This window comes from Sinohyriopsis cumingii, chromosome 15 (assembly GCF_028554795.1).
Source record: "Sinohyriopsis cumingii isolate HCF-2022 chromosome 15, ASM2855479v2, whole genome shotgun sequence".
NCBI lineage: Eukaryota > Metazoa > Mollusca > Bivalvia > Unionida > Unionidae > Sinohyriopsis > Sinohyriopsis cumingii.
The window spans coordinates 125,913,355-125,936,490 of record NC_142975.1 but is presented as its reverse complement, the minus strand read 5'-3'; the positions used below and the strand labels follow the sequence as shown (position 1 = coordinate 125,936,490).

The window sequence follows — 23,136 nt, the reverse complement described above, 5'->3', positions numbered from 1 at the left end:
CAACGCACCCCGCATTTACCTCCTAATCCCCATTTGAAAGAAATGTCCCAGTTACAACACGAATTGCAGTCCTTGATGGATCGCCAAGATTTGTCCGAAACAGAAAAAGTACGGTCAACTCTTGCAACGTCTACAACTCTTTCACCAGAAAGCTTTAGACGAAACAGCTCTACCCACTCTGAAAGATTTTAAGACCTTGATGAAAAGTCCAGCACCATCACCAGTACCACCACCACCACTACCAGTGACCAAGACAGAAAAAGAAGAAGAAAACGGGTTTCAAACTCCACCAGAAAAAGTACGCAAGTTAACACCACCACCTACCTCCAGAATTGGATGGATTAAAAAGATGATGACCACCCCTTCTTCATCACAAGAGAAAAAGAAAGTGAAGACAGAAGTGAAGACAGAAGTGAAACAAGAACCGATATCCCCTGTTCCGACATCCTCCTCTGCGACACCTATTGCTGGTCGCACACGCAAAGCATTGCAATCCAAGAAAGTACCCCAAGAGAAAAAGAGTAGCATCTTCCAAGAGTGGGTGCCTTATTAACACACAAACACAAAATGGAAAAAGTGTTAGGCAGCATTTACTACGATCCCTCGCATCCTGCAGGTTACGCAGGAGTTCAAAAATTGTATCGTGCTGCCAAAATGCGACTGAAAAGTCTCCGTTTACCTCAAGTGCAACGATAGTTACAAGAACAAGCTACCTACACTTTACATAAACCCATTCGACGCAAGTTTGCGAGAAGTCGCACCCGAGTGGAAGGCATCGATCATCAATGGCAAGCCGATTTAGCCGATGTCTCTCATTTGGCCAGCTACAATCGTGGCTACAAATATTTGTTTTGTGTCATCGACGTCTTTTCCAAATTTGCCTGGGTCGTGCCCTTGACTTCCAAATCGAGCAGCGAGTTAGTGCGAGCCCTGCAACGGGTGTTGAAACAAAGCGGTCGTCACCCTCTTCGATGGCAAACGGACAAAGGCACCGAATTTCTGAACCAAGCTTTCCAAAAAGAATTAAAGAAACGTGACATTCATTTTTTTACCACCGAGAATCCCGAAACCAAAGCCAGCATCGTGGAACGTTTTCAACGCACTTTGAAGGAACGCATGTGGAAATATTTTACGCATCACCACACTCTGAAGTACATCGACATCTTACCGCACCTGGTGCAAGCGTACAACCAATCTTACCATCGAAGCATCGGACGTGCCCCGCAAGACGTGACTTCCGACAACGAAGTGCTGGTGTTTGAGCGCCTGTTTGGTACGTCCCCGACGAGGGCTGTCCCCAAGAAAAGTGGAGAGTTGGCCGTAGGAGATTGGGTACGCATTGGCAAAACAAAACGCACTTTTGACAAAGGTTACTTACCTAACTGGACGACCGAACTGTTTCGCGTCACTGGACGAGTGCATGGCCGTCATCCTGCCGTCTATAAATTGGAAGACATGAACGGAGAAGTGCCCAAAGGAACGTTTTACTTACCCGAGTTACAACGTGTCACCAAAAGAGAAGACGACGTGTACGACATCGAAAGCATTCTCGAACTCAGAACCCGTAAAGTGGGCAAACGACGGGTCAAAGAAGTCAAAGTACGTTGGAAAGGATATCCACCCAGTTTTGATTCTTGGATCGACGCTTCGCAAGTCATCGACTATAAAAAGAAGTGACCATCATGCCCTTTCACACAGACGCAGCTAGGTCGACCACTCCTTCACCTAGCTCTTCTCTGCAAGATTTACAAAAACAACCCTTGTGGGTGTGGTGTGGAGAACGTGTACCTAAAATGCAAATCGTCTTTTTCTGCCAAATCTTCGTGGTGTATTGTGTCATCGGGGCAGCCATCGCCAATTTGAGTTTCCAACAAGGAGACAAACAATTGTGGACCATTTTATTGAGCAGTTGCATCGGTTACCTGCTTCCTAATCCCTCCCTGAAATTCTCTTCCAACGGGAACCAGGGGAACCTTGTGTCCAGTGCCAGTGTCAGTCACCACTCCAATAACAACAACATTTTGGGCGGAGACACGCCTCTGACGTCCAGTAACCCCTCGGACAGCCACAGAACTCTGGAATTATGAGTCACCAAAACCAATTTTACTTAACCTTACCCAGTGACAGTTCCATGGAGGTGTTTCTCAAGAACACGTTGTGCTGTTACACGGCCAAATTACATCAGACCATCCCATTAGATCACAAAGCCCATTGGGAAGTGGCTTTAGTAGAAATCATTCACCCGACCCAAGTCCTCAATGTCCTTCCCAATCAAAACTTTTTTGATGTAGAAGTTTATGACGAACAATTGCAACAGTACTTGGATACCCATGGCAAATATGACAAGAAAACCCCTGGCACAAAAAATCAAAAGTACACCACCTATCACTTGTTCGTTCCTCCAGGCTATTATTTTAGTGGTCAACATTTGGTGAGCACCATAACCTCCAGGTTTAACGTCGTGTTTCTGAAAGCTTTAGAAAGTGTCAAAAAAAATGTCACCATGCAATACCACAAAGCAGCTCGTCGCTTCTTGATGAAATTTGACGGGAGTAAAATCGTGTCAATTTTATTTTGTCCTGAATTGTTTGACATGTTGGGCGGAGACATGGACATGAGAAAGGCCATGCTCAAGAAAAACGAATTACCAATCAAACGAGTCTTTTAGCAAGTTATTTCGTGCCCCGGTAGAACTGAACCAAGGACTGAATTTGATGTTTGTGTACTCCGATGTGGTGGAGTACAACGTGGTGGGACACACCTCTGTGCCGTTACTGCGTGTCATTCCTTTCAAAGTGGATTCTGCCACGATCACTGACGAGGAAGGTGGAAACACTTACCACGTTCACCGCGAATTTGTACATCCTCACTATTTGCCTGTCAGCAAGTCGTATTTGGACACGGTCAACATTACTATAAAAGGAGATCTGGGACAAAATATTCCATTCACCAAAGGAAAATTCACGGTGAAAGTCCATTTTCGAAAACGGTTCTCTCACGATTCGTAAGTCATGTATCCAGTGTACCGAGGGGTTGCTCGACAGCGAGGACACGGTTTAGGAGATATGTTAAAATCGGCCTTTCGTTCGGTGGCCCCGGTGTTGAAACCGATGGTGACACGCGGATTGCACGCCTTGAAAGATGCGGCATTGACACAAGGCAAAGAATTTCTCCAAAATGTCATCATCGACAAACAAAATCCTAAAGAAGCCTTCATGAGGGCAGGCAAAAATGTCTTGCTGCAAACGGGCAAAGACCTTTTGGGCCGACGAGACACACCTATAAATGCCCTGCACGCTACCGAGTCAAGCATTCAGCAAGGACAAGGCAGAAAGAGATGACGAAGAAAACACCCTTTCACCAGACTTCACACGTCTAAAGCTAGAAAGGCAAAGAAAAGAAGAACCGTTCGAGACTTAGACGTTTTCGATTATTGAGAAAGAGAAAAACATGATGCACCGAGAGTCTTGCGCCTGTTCCAAGTCGGAACTGGATCTGTTTGCCATGCCCCCCACCATGATGACCATGCATGAATCCCAGTGGGTGGAATTTCATCCCGTCTCCTCTTTGACGGATTCCGCTCCCATCGAGTTTGAAATCAAAGGACAACCCGAAGATTACATCGATCTGAATAGCAGTTGCCTGTATTTGAAGGTGAACGTGATCAAAACGGACAACACCAATCCAGGAGGCGATGCTAGAGTAGCTCCTGTCAACAATTTCATGCATTCCTTGTTCAGCGAAGTGGACTTGTACTTGAATAACAAACTGGTCAGCAGCAGCATGGATACTTACCCATATCGTGGCTACCTGGAAAATCTCTTGACGTACGGAAAAGAAGCCAAGAATACTCATCTGGATGCTTGCGTGGTATGGAAACCTGACACGGCAGGTGTAGGCACATTTAGCGACACAGTCCTGACAGAAGATGACAATCCTCACAATGTGGGGTTTAACGACCGTCGTAAGAAAATTCTGCAAGGGCGAAGTTTAGAACTGATGGATCGTTTGCATTTGGACATGTGGTTACAAGAAAAGTATTTGCTCAACGGGGTGGATATCCGTCTGAGACTGAATCGTAGCAGTGCCGCTTTCCATTTGATGGCCCATGCCAATGAATACAAAACTATCATTCAAGAAGCCCGACTTTACGTGCATCGTGTGGAAGTGTTACCTAAAGTGAGAAACGACGTCAGTCAGACGTTGAGCAGAACGACCGCCAAGTATCCGATACGACGCGTAGAAATGAAAACGTTCACCATTCCCGCTGGACAGCGATCTATGATCGAAGATCATCTGTTCCAAGGACAGTTACCCAAACGTTTGATTGTTGGTATCGTCAGGAATTCAGCCTTCAACGGAACCCACGATCAAAATCCTTTTGAGTTTCAACATTACAATGTGTCCAAGATCGAAGTCAGTCGCGACGGCAAGACCTTGTGTACCCGACCCTTTGAGCCCAACTTTGGTGTCGCGAAGAATTATTTGAGATCGTACTTGTCCCTGTACGAAGCCACCAGACAGTTATGAACCAACACCAGTCACGGTATTTCGTACGACGATTATGCAGGAGGCTATGCTTTGTGGGGTTTTGACTTCACTCCAGACCAAGGCAGCGACATTTCCACCCTATAAAATCGAGTCAGATTCGTGTGGAACTTCAGTTTGCAAATCCACCTCCAGATCACACAGTGAACGTCCTCCAGTATGCAGAATTTGACAATACCATAGAAATCAACAGATTGAGAGAAGTCATTCTAGACTATTAGAAGCCATGGAAGACTGTTATCCCTCTTTGCCTAGTGGAGAAACTTTGAAGATGGAATGTGAGGAGACCGGGGAAGAAGAATCTCAAGACAAAGAAGAAGTTATCATGATGAAGTCAAGAAGGCCAGAACAAGAAGCCCATTTAGTCTCCTGTTTTGCCAAACATTTGGTCGAAAAAATGACGGAATTGATCAAGAAAGATTGCTATGGATGTCAAAACGATCATCCCAGTCAAATTCAACAAGATAAATGCCTAATGCTGAGTCAAGAAGAAAAATTGAACGGGTATCTTTACGAAGCTTGGAGTCTCATCTCGGACGAAGTCGTGTTGCATCAGGGGTATAAAGACTTGCGTGAACATTCTTGTCCACCATTAACCACTCAAGAGATCCATCGTATCGAAGCTCTCCTGAATCAGAGTGGGGAGACGAAGCGAAGAAACGGTTATTTGTCAGACATTTTCAAGCAAAATGTCAGGATCGAATTGATGACTTATTATTACCTGTGAAGAAGAAAAAAACTGTATTACCTTTTGAACCACAGTTCGTATACGGCTTCTTGGAATCCTGTCGTCTGTGCTAAAGATGAACTCCCTCATCGCAAACCTAAAGACCATCAAGCTTACGTGATCAACACGGACGACAGTCATCTCCCAGGAACCCACTGGGTAGCCGTCTACTTTCCTCAAGAAGGATGTGTGGAATATTTCGATTCGTACGGATTGCCCCCTTTGGAAGACGATATCATTGACTTTATGAGAAGAAATGCTCAGACCATCCGATTCAATAATGTGAAATTACAAGGCACAGATTCCTTGGTGTGTGGACAATATTGTGTGTATTTTCTGCATCATCGCAGCCTGGGTTATTCCTTAGAACATTTAGTGACTCATTTTGATCCTCGTTCTTCTTCTAGAAACGCTGTGAAAGTAGATCAATGCTTTTGTGACCATTATGCTTAATCTTTTGTCTCAAGCTAGGAAACGTAGTGTCCATCAATGGCCTAATGACTTCCAACAGTGGAAATCACAATTTCATTCACAACGTTGTCAGCCTTGTCCAAAATAATGTGTGAGTTGGAAAACAAATGTTTGTCATTTGAAACAAAATGTTTGATGTTATATTGTTGGATTATTGTTAAAAATGTTAGAGTTGTTTGTCAGTGTTAAGTGATTTTGAATAAAAAATGTTGTGTTTTGAAAAAAAATGCCTTTGTAGTTTGTTTGACTATAGAAATCTTGATTCATGCTCTTTGACTTCTTACTATCCCTCTCATGGCACTCATTGAACGTTCCGGCTCGAAAACCGTGGAGGGATCTTTTCCTTCACGTCCGCGCTTTTACTTTAAAGCCGGGGTAGCCTCCAGTCTAACCATCCATTGTCGACTCATCCTCCTACGAAGATGTGCTCCAAACTAGCTAAGCTAAACGAAGCCTACGTGAATTTGCATAGGGTCAGACACACTCTGATACCGAAGCCAGAAGAGATAGAGAATGTGAGAATGCTAAAAGTCACTGAAGACCTGATAGAAGAGCTCTTCAGAGAAGAAGTGAACAGGGAGAAAGAAGAATGGACAGAGAAGTACAGACTTCAGAAACAGCAGAGAGAGCAGCATCAGCAGCAACAGCAGCATCAGCAACCTGAACCTGAGAGAGGCTTTGTCGATTGTCGTATCGACACCAAAGAGTTCTTCTTCTCTTTCCGAAGAAGCAGACCTATCGTCAGAAAGTCTATCCTCAGAGGACATCGCATTCTTAGAAACTAAAAGATTCCCATAGCAAACAAAAAAACAGCCCTTTTCAGGGCTACCCAATACTCTGGAAAAGAAATAGCAATCCATTTGCCAATGTGTGTAGGTAGAGTAGTATGAATATAAACACTGGCTCTTTTTTTATAGTGTGAGTGTATGTGTTTGTGTATATGATTGTGTGTTTGTAAGTGCTCACGTACGTTTGTGTGGATAGTAGATTATGATGATGTTTTTTGTTTTTTGCTGTTTCACGTGTGGGGAGAGTAGATTTGGGGTTTGATTGGATTGCTTTGCGTATGTGGATAGTATATTATTTGTTTAATAAAAAATTTTAGAATAGTGATGGGTAGTATGAAAAGTGAGTGAGTGTTGCTTTTAGGTCCGCGCGTTGTTTGGTTATGATCTAGGTAAGATCAAATTTGTTTAGGGGATGTTTTCCATCACGTCCGCGCTTTCAGTATAAATTAAAAATCGTTCGGCAGTCTAGCTACCCTTGTTGATTGATCAACACCACCAGAATGAACACCAGACTAGCTAAACTGCTTGAACTTCATGTACACCTGGAATATGCCAGGCGTATAGTGAATGAGCTGGCTGCAGAGACCACCGTAGAAGAGGGAAGGATGAAAGAGGAGGAGAGAAGAAACAAAGAAGAGGAGGAGAGAAGAAAAAAAGAAGAGGAGGAGAGAAGAAACAAAGAGGAAGAAAAGGAGAGAGGAAATTTCAGAATCCCAGAGACAGAAGATTGGGGTTCTGAAGCCACTTATCCCGCCTCTGCTCTCCCCCAAAAAAGAGTGAAAAGAGACTGGGGAAGAAGATGTGTGTGTGGTGCCAGGCCTGGAAGGTGCCATCATTAACCAGGTGCCATGGAGTTCAAAAACAAACAGCCCTTTTCAGGGCTAACCAATACTCTAGAAAAGAAATAGTAATCGATTTGCCAATGTGTGTATGTAGAGTAGTGTGAATATAAACACTGACTCTTTTTTTCTTGTGTGTGTGTGTGTGTGTGTGTGTGTGTGTGTGTGTGTGTGTTTTTGTAAGCGCTCACGTACGTTTGTGTGGATAGTAGATTTGGGTTTAATTTTAATGCTTTGCGTGTGTGAATAGTAGATAAGGGGTTTTTTTATTGATGCTTCACGTATGTGGATAGTAGATCATATGAAATGAGAAAAGTAGGGGATGTTTTCCTTCACGTCCGCGCTTTAATTATGAAACTAACAGTGTTTGCCATTGGAGCCCATTCCACGGAATAAGCAAACAAGAAGATGCCAGCAGCTTCAGCTTTGTATAACAACCTTATGGGAAGTTGGTACTGGATGGTGGATGGATTGAATGTAGCAGAAAGGCTTGAAAAGGAATGGAGGCATGCAGTGACAAAAGACTTCGTCTCAAGACAAGTAACCAGCCTCCACTTAGCAATCGATATTGTGAAAGAAATGATAGAGGATGAGGAGAAGAGAATCAGAGGTTTCATTAACCCACCGTATGTGAAAGTGGGCAAGTTGAAAGAAGCCATAGTTATGTGACGAGTGTAAGGTGTTTTTTAGAAGACATTGTAGAGTGGACAGATTGGTCTTTTGTGAAGTGGGGCTTAGACAAGCTTAAGAAAGCGGAAGAAGTAATGAGGAAAGTGTTGACCGAAGAGGTCAAGAACATCAAAGAAAAGTGGTCAAAGGAAAGAAAAGAAGAAGAAAATAGAAAGAAAAAGGAAGAACTAGAGAAACTAAACGCTAACTGGATGAAAATCCAACAGAAGTTCCGAGCCATGGGTTACCCTGACTGGATACCGGAAACAGAAAAGAAGAAGAAGAAAGGAATGATGGAAAAAATAAGGAGATGGATAAAGAAGTTAAGGAGTTAGAAGAAAAAGAAGAAGAAACCCAAAGGCCCTTTTCAGGGCCACTCCAATTTCTCGAAAAGAGATCGACTTTTAATTTCCTACCCCTTTTTTTATTTTTTTTATTTTAAAAAAAAAATCCCATGTTCAATTCCCCTTGTCCCTAGAATTGCTTTTTTTTCTCCCATGTTAAATTTCCCTTGTCGCTCAACAGACCCACGATTTATTCCCCATGTTAATTTCCCTTGTCGCTCAACAGACCCAAACTCTATTCCCATGTTAAATTTCCCTTGACGCCAAAGTGACCCAGGGGTTTTCGTAATGTTAAATTTCCCATTGACGCCAAAGTGACCCAGGGTGTTTTTTAATGCTAATTCCCCTTGACGCTAAAGTGACCCCATTTACTACTTATATATATATATATATATATATATATATATATATATATATATATATATATATATATATATATATATATATATATATATATATATATGCACACACACCAAAGTATTGTTGAACGCCAGTTATCTAAAAATAACCAGAATAAGCTCATCGAAAGATTACTGCGGACTAAACCACGACAAACCTACTGCATGCATATTTCCAGCAGTCGTTGTTGTTCTGAACAGACTAAAGACATAAATAAAATAAAAATTTAATTAAAGTCATGACTTTAATTAAAGTCTTGCACATTCACGAGACTCTGGTTTCACATTTACATGGTTTTTATCGCTTCACATCCGTAGGACTTATTAGTACGCATTCCTACGCCATAAATCAATATTTCATGCAACACAGTACAAACATGACAGAACACCAGATACCGAGAAAATTAATAAACACTTATATTAATAAATCTGGGAGGAACATTTAACTAAACTTATCCATTTTACTATCAAATCCCATGAATACGTTTCAGTTTGAATAAGGTCTGTACCTACTAAATTACTAATTACTCAGTTTATGAAACATAATCCTCAAACTGATTTCCAATAAATATACACATTTTCATCAAGTAAGCGGTAGCGCAGTTTTATGCCACAGCTGGATAAAAATTATATATATATAAGTCTATGCGTTTAAAACATGTCAAGACAATAAAAGCTTTATCGTGCCGCAGAAAAGCCGAAGTTCTAAAATGCTTTCATAAAGAACTGTACAAACAGCTTTAGAAGAACTAAAGAAAAAAAAAACTTTTAATTTATCGTACGCGAAAAATTATCTCCCTTTAGATATGAATATCACGAGATCCCCATTATTGCAATAGTAGTAATAATGGAAGTGCAAATTATGTAAAGTTTTTGTTTTGTTTTAACATGATGTGGAAATATATTCAATTGAATCACTTGATGATCAATATTACGTTTCTGACAAATTAATACAGAGATTTTTTCATGTTTTTTTTCAAATTAATAATGACCATAGAATGGTTAACTTATCGATAAGCTAGACTCGTTGACGGATACGGCATGACAGGGCATGTAAAATGGATTCGAGGACAATGAGAAGATGAGTCTACAAACAATAAATAATAAGAAAAAAAAAACAAATAAGGGGGAAACGAGAGAAACCAGAAGCACGAGTCAAATACAGAATTCTTCTATAGATTAGTACTGATAACGAAAGTACCAGTCACTAGTGACCGCTCCGGTGGCCTAAGTGGTTAGAGCGTCCGCATTGGATGCCGGAGATCGCGGTTCGAACCCCGGCGTTCGAAAGACTTATAGAAATGGTACTTACAGCTACCACGCTTGGCTCTCAGCATTAAGAGGTTAGTGTTAGGGCTGGTTGGCTTGGAGCCAGGATAATGTGACTAGGTGGGACATGATGTCACATGTATGTGGCATTATCCCTCAGTGCTAGACATCACGAGAAACTGCCACACTGCAAACATCGTAGCGATATGACTAAAATTGATATAGCTACGTTAAAAATCAAAACACATACACAGAACGCACACACAGAGAACATACATAAACACAAACACACACACACACACACACGTTACTTGTGTGGAACAGGACATCCTCTCATTAGTATAGAACAGGGCATCCTCTCACTAGTGTGGGACAGGGCATCATCATAGTAGTATAGAACAGGCATCCTCTCTCCCTCACATTCACACATCACTAGTATGAAACAGGGCATCCTCTCACTAGTATGGAAGAGGACATCCTCTCACTTGCATGGATAAGGGCATCCTCTCACTAGTATGGAACAGTGCATTCTCTCACATGCATGGAACAGGGCATCCTCTCACTAGTATGGAACAGGACACCCTCCCACTAGTGTGAGACAGGGTATCGTCTCACTAGTCTAGAACAGGGCATCCTCTAATTAGTTTGGAACGGGGCATCCTATCATTAGTGCGGAACAGGGCATCCACCCACTAGTGCGGGACAGGGTATCTTGTCAGTAGCATACAACAGAGAATCCTCTCACTAGTGTATAACAGGGCATCCTCTCACTAATATGGGACAGGGCATCCTCTCACTCGTATATAACAGGGCATCCTCTCACTCGTATAGAACTGGGCATCATCTCACTAGCAATAGAGCAGGGCATTCTCTCACTAGTGTCGGAAAGGGCATGCTCTGATGAGTTTAATACAAGTTCTATTTTGGTAACTTTAAAGATACTAGTATGAAACAAGGCATCATCGCACGTGTTGAAAACAATTCCTAATTGGTAATTTAAATAATAAACAGATTATCATACGGTATCGTTCACGCAAACAGGCTCTGGAAAATGTATTCACAGTAACTACAACAAAAATGCTCCAATGTCTTAATGTTGCCGCACTTGTAGTATTTAACAATACGTCAACATGTGGTGGGTTGGTCCATTATAAAAGAAAGGAGAAAATATGAGGTTTATATTTTCGTTACTGCTCTAACAAAAGTATGGACAATCAGAACAATAGTGGAATCCAACCACTAACAGCTCAACGTCAGACCTCTGCAGGCATGGGGATAAAGAATGTGCACTCGTACATTTCTTACAAAGGACACAAACTGTTTGCTCTCTGGGATGAGTCCTGTGATGATGTCCCAGCTGAGAAAATATATAATTTTACCCCTTTTTCTGGGTGGGGTGGGGACTCCTTTTATCTGACGACTCTTAAGGGGACTGTAAATGCATAGGCACTGTATAGCCAGCTTTCTTTTGATGAAACACACACGCACGCACACATACACACACACAAAAACATACATACATACATACATACATACATACATACATACATCACTGTCTTGGAGTGTACATTTCTTTTCAGAGTCCTCTGTGATTTGTCAGCGCCCTATTTATACGTCCATTTATGGCTGTAGCCTCGAAATATTATCATAAGTATTTGGTAACTATTTCGAGTACATTTCGAATGAATTATTATGTTCAACTGAAGTTTACACTTCTTGTAGAAGAGTGATATTCATTTCTGATAGAAAAAAGTATTCATATACTCCATAATGTAACTTTCCACTATGACAGTATTCTACAGCTAGCGAGATTCAAACGTCATCAAACCACTGATTGAAGAATATCCTTAGGGCAGATTATCCATTTCTGAGTATAAAATTACTATCATGTGTCATTCAGAGTAAATATTTTATAATTAGCGGGAAAGTCTGCTTTCTTTACCTTTAAATACAGAAAATAGTAAATAACCATTCAGTTTTTTTTAATTTATTTCCAATGAAGTTATTGACTGTTCAGCATGAAGCTTACTGGCTAGAGTGATTTTCCGAAAAGTAGTAACTTTTGGTTTTCTGCAAATTATTAATTGCGTAAATGTTTCCACAAGTTGTTTATTCTTGTATCTCCAAATTACACAAATATACACAAAACAATTGCTTGTAAATCGTGCATCTGATCCTGCTATAACACGAGGACGGCGATAACTTTCAGAATGCGCATTTTCAATGCACACCTGCGGTCAACAATCGACAGGGCTGTTTACATTTATCGCCGGTGCACCGATGGCCTGAAGGCATGAAGTGCATGCAGCCCAAAAGCCAATGGCCATCGACATATACACAGATTATGCCTTGGAATGAAATATCACAAAAAGGTGAGCTGACAGCGTCCGCTTCTCCACTTTTTGGAAAATGCTCGGCTATCTTTTGATCATTGCCATTTGGTTGAAATCGGTATTTTTCTATTTGATAAATATCTTAGTTATTCACAGATGACGCTTGGAGTATGTTTTGAAAATTTCATAAAAATGGAAAAGAGATATACAAATTTGAAATCACAGCACGCATAGATGGCCAGCTTGTCTCGTGACAGGCAGCTTAACTGACCCACAAAGCATTGTAAGTAGTTTGTTCACCAGACAAGTGGAATGTTAGTTACGTGCTAGTTGGTATATAGTCGCCATAGTTCAATTTAATGCATCCGAATTTTCTGTAAGTTGCTTTGGAACGCTCAAAAATAGTTCGAGATGTTAAGAAATTATTGTATTGATTATCGCATTTCATTAGCCAAGAAAAACCTCCAGATCTTTAAAGATTTGATGAGCTACTTGGCCATGCCTTTTTATTCTCTATTTGAATCTTTATAAAACAAAAGAGAAATTGTCTCTTTTATGTCAATTTTACTTACAAAAATGGTACAATCAGTTGCCTCGCTTGGCGCTCAGCATTAAGAGGTTAGTGTTAGGACTGGTCGGCCTGGTGTCAGGATAAAGTGACTGGGTGGGACATCATGCTACATGTCTGCGGCATGATGCCCCAGTGCTAGACATCACTATAAACTGTCACACTGCAGACATCGTAGCGATATGACTGAAATATTGTTAAAGCTACGTTAAAAATCCAAATCACACACACACACACATGTCAATTTTATCAAACTAACATCTAGAAATATCAAAATTCAATCGACTGTCATATTCAAAACATGGGATGTGCAACAAACCCAGGTGGGTCCAATATTTGCATGAATGCAATAGCCAGCGACAACTGGAGTTTAATCATCTATTGTGTTTCATATCATAACAGAATTTCATAATTGCATTATCACACCGGACGAACAATGGTGTTGTATTGATCCGACGCCACGCTGAGCCTAGATAAACAAACGGGGTCCGTGGTAGGTTATTAAGAGCCTGTGCTCCGCTGCTGAAGCTGAGATCGACTTTCTCACTAAATAATACTATAAATTTTAGACAAAAGTCAATTGACTGACAAATTACCATCTTTTGGAGCACTTCCTTCAAGTCCCAGAATAACAGAATGATAACTTGCTTGTCCACATATATTCTTGAGGAAATTAATTTCTGATCGTACAACGCAGCAGATAGAATTACTCGCTACATTGGCTATGAAGATATTGGGGTGTGATACAGTTAACCTTGTCCTCATGAATGTTTACTTATAGATAAGAAAGAAAAGAAATTAAAAAACTTACCGTCATTGTCATAATGAGTCCAGACCTCTGTGAATTGACCTGCAGTTATTCTCTTGAATTCCCTCGTGTGCAAGTCCCTAAACTGTCTGAGAAAGTTTTTGGAACAATCAAATTTTTTCTCGGCCATTGTAGCAATGACTTCGCTGACTTAACTTGATGTATCAATATTGTAAAATGAAACGATCTGCGCCGCACTTGCCAGAAAGGAGCGTGGCGCATGCGCGCATCTGATCGATATGTAACAGGTGCTAACATACGGCGCAATGTTGTCACAGTCTCCGCATTTAACTTTGGTCACACTGGAGGGCAGGAGAGTGTACTTTAAATGGACAAATTTGTAGCAAAAAGCCGACAATCTCATAAACTAGTCAACGAAATAAAGATAAAAGTCAGAACATAGAGCAACAAGTCACTGACTTCTAGATACATATCTACTGTTGCATGTATAGATGCAAAATTCGACACTACGTAATCATCTTTCCAGGGGAAAGATTTCTGTGTTCTATATTGATTTTTGTAATAGTTTTAAGAAAAAACGATCTGTATTGTCATCATATACAAATATAACATATTCATTTATTATAAAGCTTTTCCTGGTGGCGATACGGCTCACAATTTAAAAATGTGTTGCTCATTGCTTCGTAAGATAGACACAATATATTGGTATAATCAGAGTTCTGTGTTATTTCCAGAATTAATTTTTGTTTATATTTTGTTTGTCCCCATAATAGACCTGCGCATTTTCTCTGTGATATTTCTGTCATTTTGCGTCTCGTACACCTGTATATGCATAGGTGTGCCCAGTCATGCAAACGTCCAACAGCTATTAACGATTAAGGAAAGAGAAACCTGCACATCTGATATTGGATATACAGACCCGGTCCTAGGGCAAGGCGAACGAAACTAACTCCGCAATACAATTTGTTTGCTTGGGGCCCCGCTCATCGCTGGCCGCCTTGGGCCCCGCACATCCTAGGGCCGGGCTGGTCGATATATATTTAGATATGCAGATGTTATCCGAGAGACATGGATGAAAATGTAATACGAAAGCGATGTTATAATGTCTAAATAATAATGTACAGTTTATCGTGCTTTGTAACGGTTGCAGTAGGGCTAAAACTGTATCCATGATATAAACTTGGCTAATTTATCACGGAATCGCATATTGCTTTCCTTACATCAGTACGTTTAACCGATGATATGAACGTGCCTATTAAAGAAATTACTTTTCTTGCCCTAACACACATACACACCCTCGCACGCACGCACGCACACGCATACATACATACATACATGGATATACACAATTCGCAAATTAAAAAAAAAACAAATTTCATATCATGTGTGTGTACTTTTTTCAATTTTAAATTCAACCGCAGATAACGACTTAGTTTTTTATTGTGAAAAAAACATGCTTACTTTTATTCTTCCATGGACACACTGTTTTTGAACCTGATAACTTTGCAATCGTTTATGAACTTCATTTGCAAGTTGACTATACCTTTTCTTTTATACAAGCTTCTTTGAAAGGTCTTGTGCTTGTGTGTGTGTGTGTGTGTGTGTGTGTGTGTGTTTAATTTTTTACGTAACTTCAAAAACAATTCAGTCATGGATTAGATGTCTTCAGTGTGACAGTTTATAGTGATATCAAGTACTGGGGCATCATGTCCCACCCGGTCACTTTATCCTGACACCAGGCCAATCAGTCCTAACACTAACCTCTTAATGCTGAGCGCTTAGTGAGGCAGCTCCTGGTATCATTTTTAAAAGTCTTTCGTATGACTCGGCCGAGGTTCGAACCCGCGACCTCCCGCATCTGAGGTGGACGCTCTAAACCAGAGGTGGGCAAACTTTCCAGTGCAACTGCCGCATACACAAATTTACACCTTGTCGCGGGCCGCATAGTTCATTAAGTAAAATAATTAATATTTGAAATAGCAAAAACAAAAGGTTTTTCTAAATAACATCATAATTAATTTTCAGTTGTTAATATGTTGTTAATATTTGAAAACTTAAACTTCAAAAGAAGCACATTTATTTGATAAACAGAGTAACATAGACAGAGTCAGAGCGAATGATGACTTGTTCCTAGGCCGCATGAAAACCCTTGGCGGGCCACATGAAAGCCCTTGGCGGGCCCCGTGCGGCCCGCGGGCCGTAGTTTGCCCACCCCTGCTCTAAACACTAGGCCACCTGAGCGGTAAAGAGCAGCTTTTGTGATGGCGGTGTGGATGTGTGTGAGGATATCCAAAGCACGTTTTAAAATCCATTAACAAACAATCTATATACCCATATAATTTGCTCATCTTTCCTCCATCCAACGCATTAAACGAGCATGTGACCATCTCATTTCATACAACCTATCATTTTTCCATCGACATTTACGTAATATTTTTTGTTTACTGGTATTTATCTATGTGGCATCATATTAATACCACCTATTATTCAACTTTCAATCATCAAAAATATGCAGTTATCTGGCAAGAGTTCAAGTTCTACACCCGGCATCTTGAAAAGGGCATTAACGCTAAATCTCGTGCACTGTAATAGTGAACTGGGTCAAGTTTGAAGTTTGCTGTACGTATATTCATATATACTTCTCGAAAATGTTTCATAACGTCAAAGTATATTTCGTGTCATAATAGTGGTAAATGTCGTCTAGTGTTTTCAGTTTCAAGTGTGGCATCTCATCTTATACACACGGGTAACTGTCACACATTAGCGTCATTTTGACATGCGTACAACTTTACTTAGGGTGGTATAAGTGCTTCATTCAGTCGTTCAAAGTTAGCTATGATCTCTTATGATCAAACATCACGAACATGTAGACTGCTTGCTTATAAAATATTGTGTCATTTAAAGGAACTGTCACCGGCCACTCTAAAGATTGGACTATTAACCAAAAGATGCAATAAATCGTTTTATAACTTATTTCCTTGTCAGGCTTCGCGAATCGATCAAGTAAGAATTACTTGCTGAAAGACATGTATTTTCATTGCTATTGTGAATGAGTATTACTTCTTCGTCTGGATAATTTGAATTTGACTCAAGCACCTTGATGAACTGGTGGCAATAATAAAACAAGCGTCTTGATGAACTGACGGTAATCATAACCTGACACATTATCAATGAATAGTGGAATGTAGTAAGGGTATATGAAATTGAAATGAAAAGTGGGATGTAGTTTGGGTATCTAACATTCAGATAAATAGATGGACGTAGTTTGGTTATCTGAAATCAAATGAAAAGTGGGATGTAGTTTGGGTACCTAAAATTCAAATGAATAGTGGGATGTGGTTTGGGTATCTAAAATTCAAATGAATAGTAAACTTAGTCTCTATCAGCAGGACATTTCAGTCAAGTTCTCATAATCGCGAACCTTGTCTTTTAATAATTTATTCTTCCAGATATGTCATGTACTGGTTGAATTATAATGTTGTTCCTCTTCATGTCCGAATACCATAGACTTTGCAGTTTTCAGTTCGTTGTAGCTAGTCTCGCTTTTCAACCAGCCAGCCATAAAATACCTCATGTATTCAGTACTTATGTAACTTAAGAACCATACGATTTGTGAATGAAGTTAACTTATATAAGCAAGCCTGTTGGGTCATGCTTCGCTGGGGCTTCTTAGTGGTCATAATATACCTGTTTGATTTTAGCACATTTCTTATTTTGTGGTGAGTAGCTTATTCACGAAGTGTACGGTAAGATGATACTTTCAAAGTCGCTAAAACTACTTACAAGGGTATTTCTTTATGATGACAACTGATCAGGTATAATATCTATCGATTTGTGTACACTGCAACCCATGGCTGTGATCTGATATTGTTTCTTATCGATTTATAAAAAAATTCAAGCATTTCTACAAATGTATTTCTTCTATCACGTTTGCTTCTTTTTATGATGGTATCGAATTAAAAAAATCTTCAATACCGAAATAATGGTAATTTTCATCATATCAAATAAAACCAATATGTTGACATTCTTATTTGTTTTTCTGTGTTCTCACTCTCAATGCTCTAAGATATTTATCTTGAACTATTTCGACGGCTCCGGTGACCTAGCGTTTAGAGCGTCCGCCTCGGATGCGGGAGATCGTGGGTTCGATCCCCGGCCGAGTCATACCAAAGACTTACACATTTAGTACTAACAGCTGCCTCGCTTGGCGCTCAGCATTAAGAGGTTAGTGTTAGGACTGGTCGGCCTGGTGTCAGGATAATGTGACTGGGCATGATGCCCCAGTGCTAGACATCACTAAAAACTACAACACTGCAAACATCGTAGCGATATGACTGAAAAATTGTTAAAGCTAGGTTAAAAATCCAAATCACACACACACACACACACACTTCAACTATTTTATACATATTCGTCTAGATATCATATTCAAGTTTAATGTTTGGTAATATCAATCATTACATAACATTAATTGGCCCAATGACTGTATCTAACCAACGACTGTATCTAACCAACGACTGTACCTAACCAATGGCTGTATCTAATCAATGACTATGTAGCTAATGACTATCTAACCTACGACTGTATCTAACCAACGACTGTACCTAACCAACGACTGTATCTAACCAACGACTGTACATAACCAACGAATGTATCTAACCAATGACTGTATCTAACCAAAGACTGTATACAACAAAGGACTGTACCTAATCAATGATTGTACCTAATCAACTAATGCATTCAACCAACGCCTGTACCTAACCAATGACTGTACCTAACCAGGTACTGTATCTAAGCAATTACTGTATCTAACCAAGGACTGTATCTAACCAATGACTGTACCTAATCAAACTGTACTTGTATGATCTATAGGAACTTTTGTGAGAGACTATTTTCCACAAGAACAGAAGCTATGATCTGTATTTTTTCTCACATTTATACGAGCCATTCCTTTACCTATTGAGACACACACACACACATACATACATACATACATACATACATATATATATATATATATATATATATATATATATAGAGAGAGAGAGAGAGAGAGAGAGAGAGAGAGAGAGATGTGTGTGCGTGTCGATTGACACTTCTTTACATCAAATGTCGAACTTTTAATGCTATCCACGTCTCTTATCTTCTGTCCATATGGGTAGACTGTCAAACAGTTGTCAATAATATCATCAACTTCACCTCTTTTCGTTAAGTTCATAGGTCTTGTTCTGACTTAAAGTCCTTTATATTCCGTTTTCTCTCCTTTATGTGTTGTGTCTTTTTTTCAGGAATCAGGTTTAAATGTCTAGATGAACATTTACGGAAACAGTCTTGATGAATATTTACAGAACCAATCTAGTCGAAAATTAGCATAACCTGTGTAAATGAATAGGTAAAGAACCAAACTGACGGATTTGTTGAATTGTTGCTTTTTAGACTTCAGGGTCATTAAAGAAAAACATGCACATCTTGAATGGTACTATCGTAAATTTGTTCTCATCTATAAATAGTTAAGCCTTTTCGTGATAATAATGTTTACATTGTGCTTTTTAATACGTCTCAATTATTTACGACTTTGTAGACGTCTTATAGGAACCAATGCACTTTACAATCAGTAAGTCAAGTATGAAAGGCATCATTGCTGATTAATTAAAGCTTGAGTATGTATTTTAATAAATTTGACGTACGTTAGAACGACGGAAAGTAGAAGAAATTGTGTTAGCAGTGTAATAAAATATATGAATCTCTAGAGCATAATAATCTGAACTTATGTAAAATCAAAATTAAGTTTGGTCATTTGTGTGCAGGCATTCACCCAAACAGGTGTCCATTGTGGCAAGTCTTGCTCTCATCGTATCATATCTTTAAACAATTGTCAATGTTGTATTGATGTCCGCTGCTTGCAGTATGAACAGATTTTTGGTATTCACATGTGCCGGGTATATGTGTGTGTTCACTAAAAACAGGTGTCCATTATGAGCAGGTGCCACTGAAGGCTTGAATGAAGGACATACTCACTCTTGGCAAATGAAATTAAAGCATAAATTTAGTTTGCACTTATCTGGGAATCGATTTTAATTATTGATTGTCAATCGAAAAGCTGAAAAAGCGTATCTGTCATATCATGTACAGCCTTTGTGTCGTTAAGATTTGATATGCCAATGTCATTTGAATTTATATTTATTGAATTTCCAACAAATGCCGATTGGTCCCCTTTACTCTTGTTCACCGTGCAAAAAAAGCTGGCTAAGGTTGTCTCCCATGCCATATTGCGTGTAAAAATCGTTTTTATTTATATTGGACCTGACTATCCAGGCCTAAAACTATTTATCAATACATTGGGGGATATTTTATATTCTTTTGAGTTTACGTGTTTCGGTACTGCATGATATTAAGTATCATTCGTCTGTATCCACGATGATCAGACAGTCGCACAGAATTGTAAAGCAATTTTTATATAATGACAACGGTCAAACCCGACAATAGTCCCCATTGGCATATGTAGATCGCCTGGCTAAAAAAAAACAAATGCATACATGTATTTCTACTTCAATTGCAACTTCATTTTAGGACTTGATAAAAAAAATATGACGGGCATCACAGGCCGGGTGAGAACAATGCGCCTGCGTGCATAAAGATATATATATATATATATATATATATATATATATATATATATATATATATATATATATATATATATATATATATAGTGAATAAACACAAAAGACTTATCTACAATGTATAAATAATTTCGTTCTCATATCCACTTAAACGATACGTGCTAGCTCGCAGATTTGAAGGCATCCGTGCTGGGGCCGTAGCTGCGTTTTCAAGGACTTGTTTCCAGTAAACAACTATTACAGGCGAAAAATCAGTGCTGGTAAATGTTGACCGTGCACTGATACATGGTGCACTTATTTGAGTGGCTACATCGTTGATTTTACTCATGCTGGGTGTTATGTGCATGGAACAGCAATACTCTTGCTGAGGTTGGATGGTATGTGCATGGTGCAGCTATACTCATCTTGGGGTTGGGTGGTATATGCATGGTACACTATACTCATCTTGGGTGGTATGTTCATGGTACAGCTATACACATGCTGGGGTTGGGTGGTATGTACATTGTAGGGTGGTATGTCCATGGAACAGCTATACTCGTGATGAGGTTGAGTGGTATGTGCATGGTACAGCTATACTCATGCTGGGGTTGGGTGTTACGTGCATGGTACAGCTATAATCACGCTGGGTGGTATGTGCATGGTAAAGCTATATTCGTGCTGGTGGGTGGAATGTGAATGGTACAACTATACTCATGCTGAGATTGGGTGTTACGTGCATGATACAGCTATACTCATGCTGGGTGGTATGTGCATGGTACAGCTATACTCATGCTGGAGTCGAGTTATATTTGCATAGTACATATATACTCAGGCTGGGTGGTACGTGCAATGTATAGCTATATTCATGCTGGGTTGGGTGGTACGTGCAATGTACAGCTATATTCTTGCAGGGTATTATGTGCATGGTACAACTATACTCATGCTGGTGTTGAGTGTTATGTGCGTGGTACAGCTATGTGCTATACATAGGTTGGGGTTGAGTGGTATGGAATGGTACTATACATAGGTTGGGATTGGGTGGTATGTGCATGGTACAGCTATACATAGGTTGGGATGGGGTGGTAAATGCATGGTACAGCTATATTCATGCTGGGTAGTATGTGCATGGTACAGCTATACTCATGCTGGGGTTGGGTGGTATGTGCATCGTAAAACTACTAAGCTATTGATAACTTTGCATAAAAGGGTAACGTATGCGCAGGTGGCCATTATTGTAACGATTGTCCGTGTAAAGTATTGATCATGATAAACACGCTCTTTGGATGGCAAATATTGTTTGGTTTATTTAATACAAACTGGCCACATTCCCCTGAATATGTTCCACTTGCTTAATGTGCATCTTATATTGAGGGTTCCAAACGGTTGATGTATATTCCAGCTTCGGTCTAACCAAGCCTTTTACCTTCAAAAGACAATTTCTTATATTAACTTAAAGAAATCCCAGCACAGTTCAAGCTTTGTTGGTGATGGTGTCAGTCTACATGTTGTACACTTAATTCTTCTCCATGGTATTTAGGGTGCTGCAAGGCATCAACAGTGTGGTCCTCTATGGTGTTGAAAATAGTATCTGAGAAATGCATGATGGCGCCTTTCTTGATAGTAAACTTCACCTGTGATGCGTAGCTCCTTTTAACAGAAGTGTCTAGCTCTTTCTCTACAAGAAGGTGATCATTGAAGTTGTTGATATTTTGCTATACTACATACTTCTAGACGAAGAGGCAGGCAACTGCATATAGGGTATAGGCAATGTCATTTAAGAATGGGCCAAGCGCAGTCCTCTGGAGAACGTCTGAACGCCAGATGACACAATCTAGCACGACCTGCTGACATATGTGTTGTATCTAAGAATCAAACCATTTACGGGTTTCTCTTGTATATAATATGACAACTTGTTTGACAATTTCTAATGTCGTACCTAGTCAAAGACGTTTAGGAAATTTAATATGTCCATATCGACTTTAGTACCTTTCTTCCCAGTTCCTGACAATGTCGTCGGTGATATGAGGAGATATTTATCTTGAAGGACTTTTTCTGTCGAAATCCCTACTGGTTTTCATTCAGGATGATTATTTGTGTCTATGTTCGATGCTGTGGGAGACTATAAAGTAAGTGTTCCAATATGTATGATGCAACTGCAGTTGGTGATACAGGGCGATAATTTTCTGCTATTTATCGGTCTTGAAGACAGACATTATGTTAGCATTATTTTCTAGTCGGATCAAAAACTATTTAAGTAACTATCTATTTCGTGATCCAGTAAGCTAGAATAATATGCATGTATTTTCTAGTCGGATCAGCATTTTTTTTTCTCGTCGGACGATACATCTGACTGTTTATAGATTGACACAATGACGATTGCTATTATATTATCAGTCTCTTTCAGAGCTGATATAAACATTTCATCTGGACCAGTTGTTAGTTTTTGGATTTAGCCTACTACATATTTCCACTCCTCCTATGAAAACATGGATCTTGGCATAGAGTGATATAGAGAGTTGCCTTTACTTGGGGTGGTAAGCGTATCCTCCATTGTAAAGCAGATGTTAAATGCTCATTCAACATATCAGCATGTCACGTGCAGTTTCTACTGCTATGTCATCCGATTTGAAGTTCATAGGCTCCGGTTGCCTTACTTTCTAGATCGTGTGTATTAACCAAAAACTATTTAAGTAACTATCTATTTCGTGATCCAGTAAGCTGGAATAATATGCATGTATTTTAATCCTTACTTGACAGCAAAGGACCTTAATACTTTCATAAATAATATCTATTTATGTTGAAAATTCAACA

At 39.7% G+C, this 23,136-nt stretch overlaps 1 protein-coding gene across 2 annotated transcripts in view; it reads right to left on the bottom strand.

Moving 5' to 3' along the window:
• Positions 1–13,955, bottom strand: part of LOC149782705 (calbindin-32-like) — a 96,533-nt gene extending 82,578 nt beyond the window's left edge. For both annotated transcript variants that reach the window (XM_089934205.1, XM_089934206.1), the window contains exon 1: positions 13,766–13,955. In XM_089934205.1, the coding sequence (XP_089790331.1) occupies positions 13,766–13,892 (127 nt within the window). In that variant the 5' untranslated portion in view covers positions 13,893–13,955. The remainder of the gene's footprint in view (positions 1–13,765) is intronic.
• Positions 13,956–23,136: the final 9,181 nt, after the last annotated feature.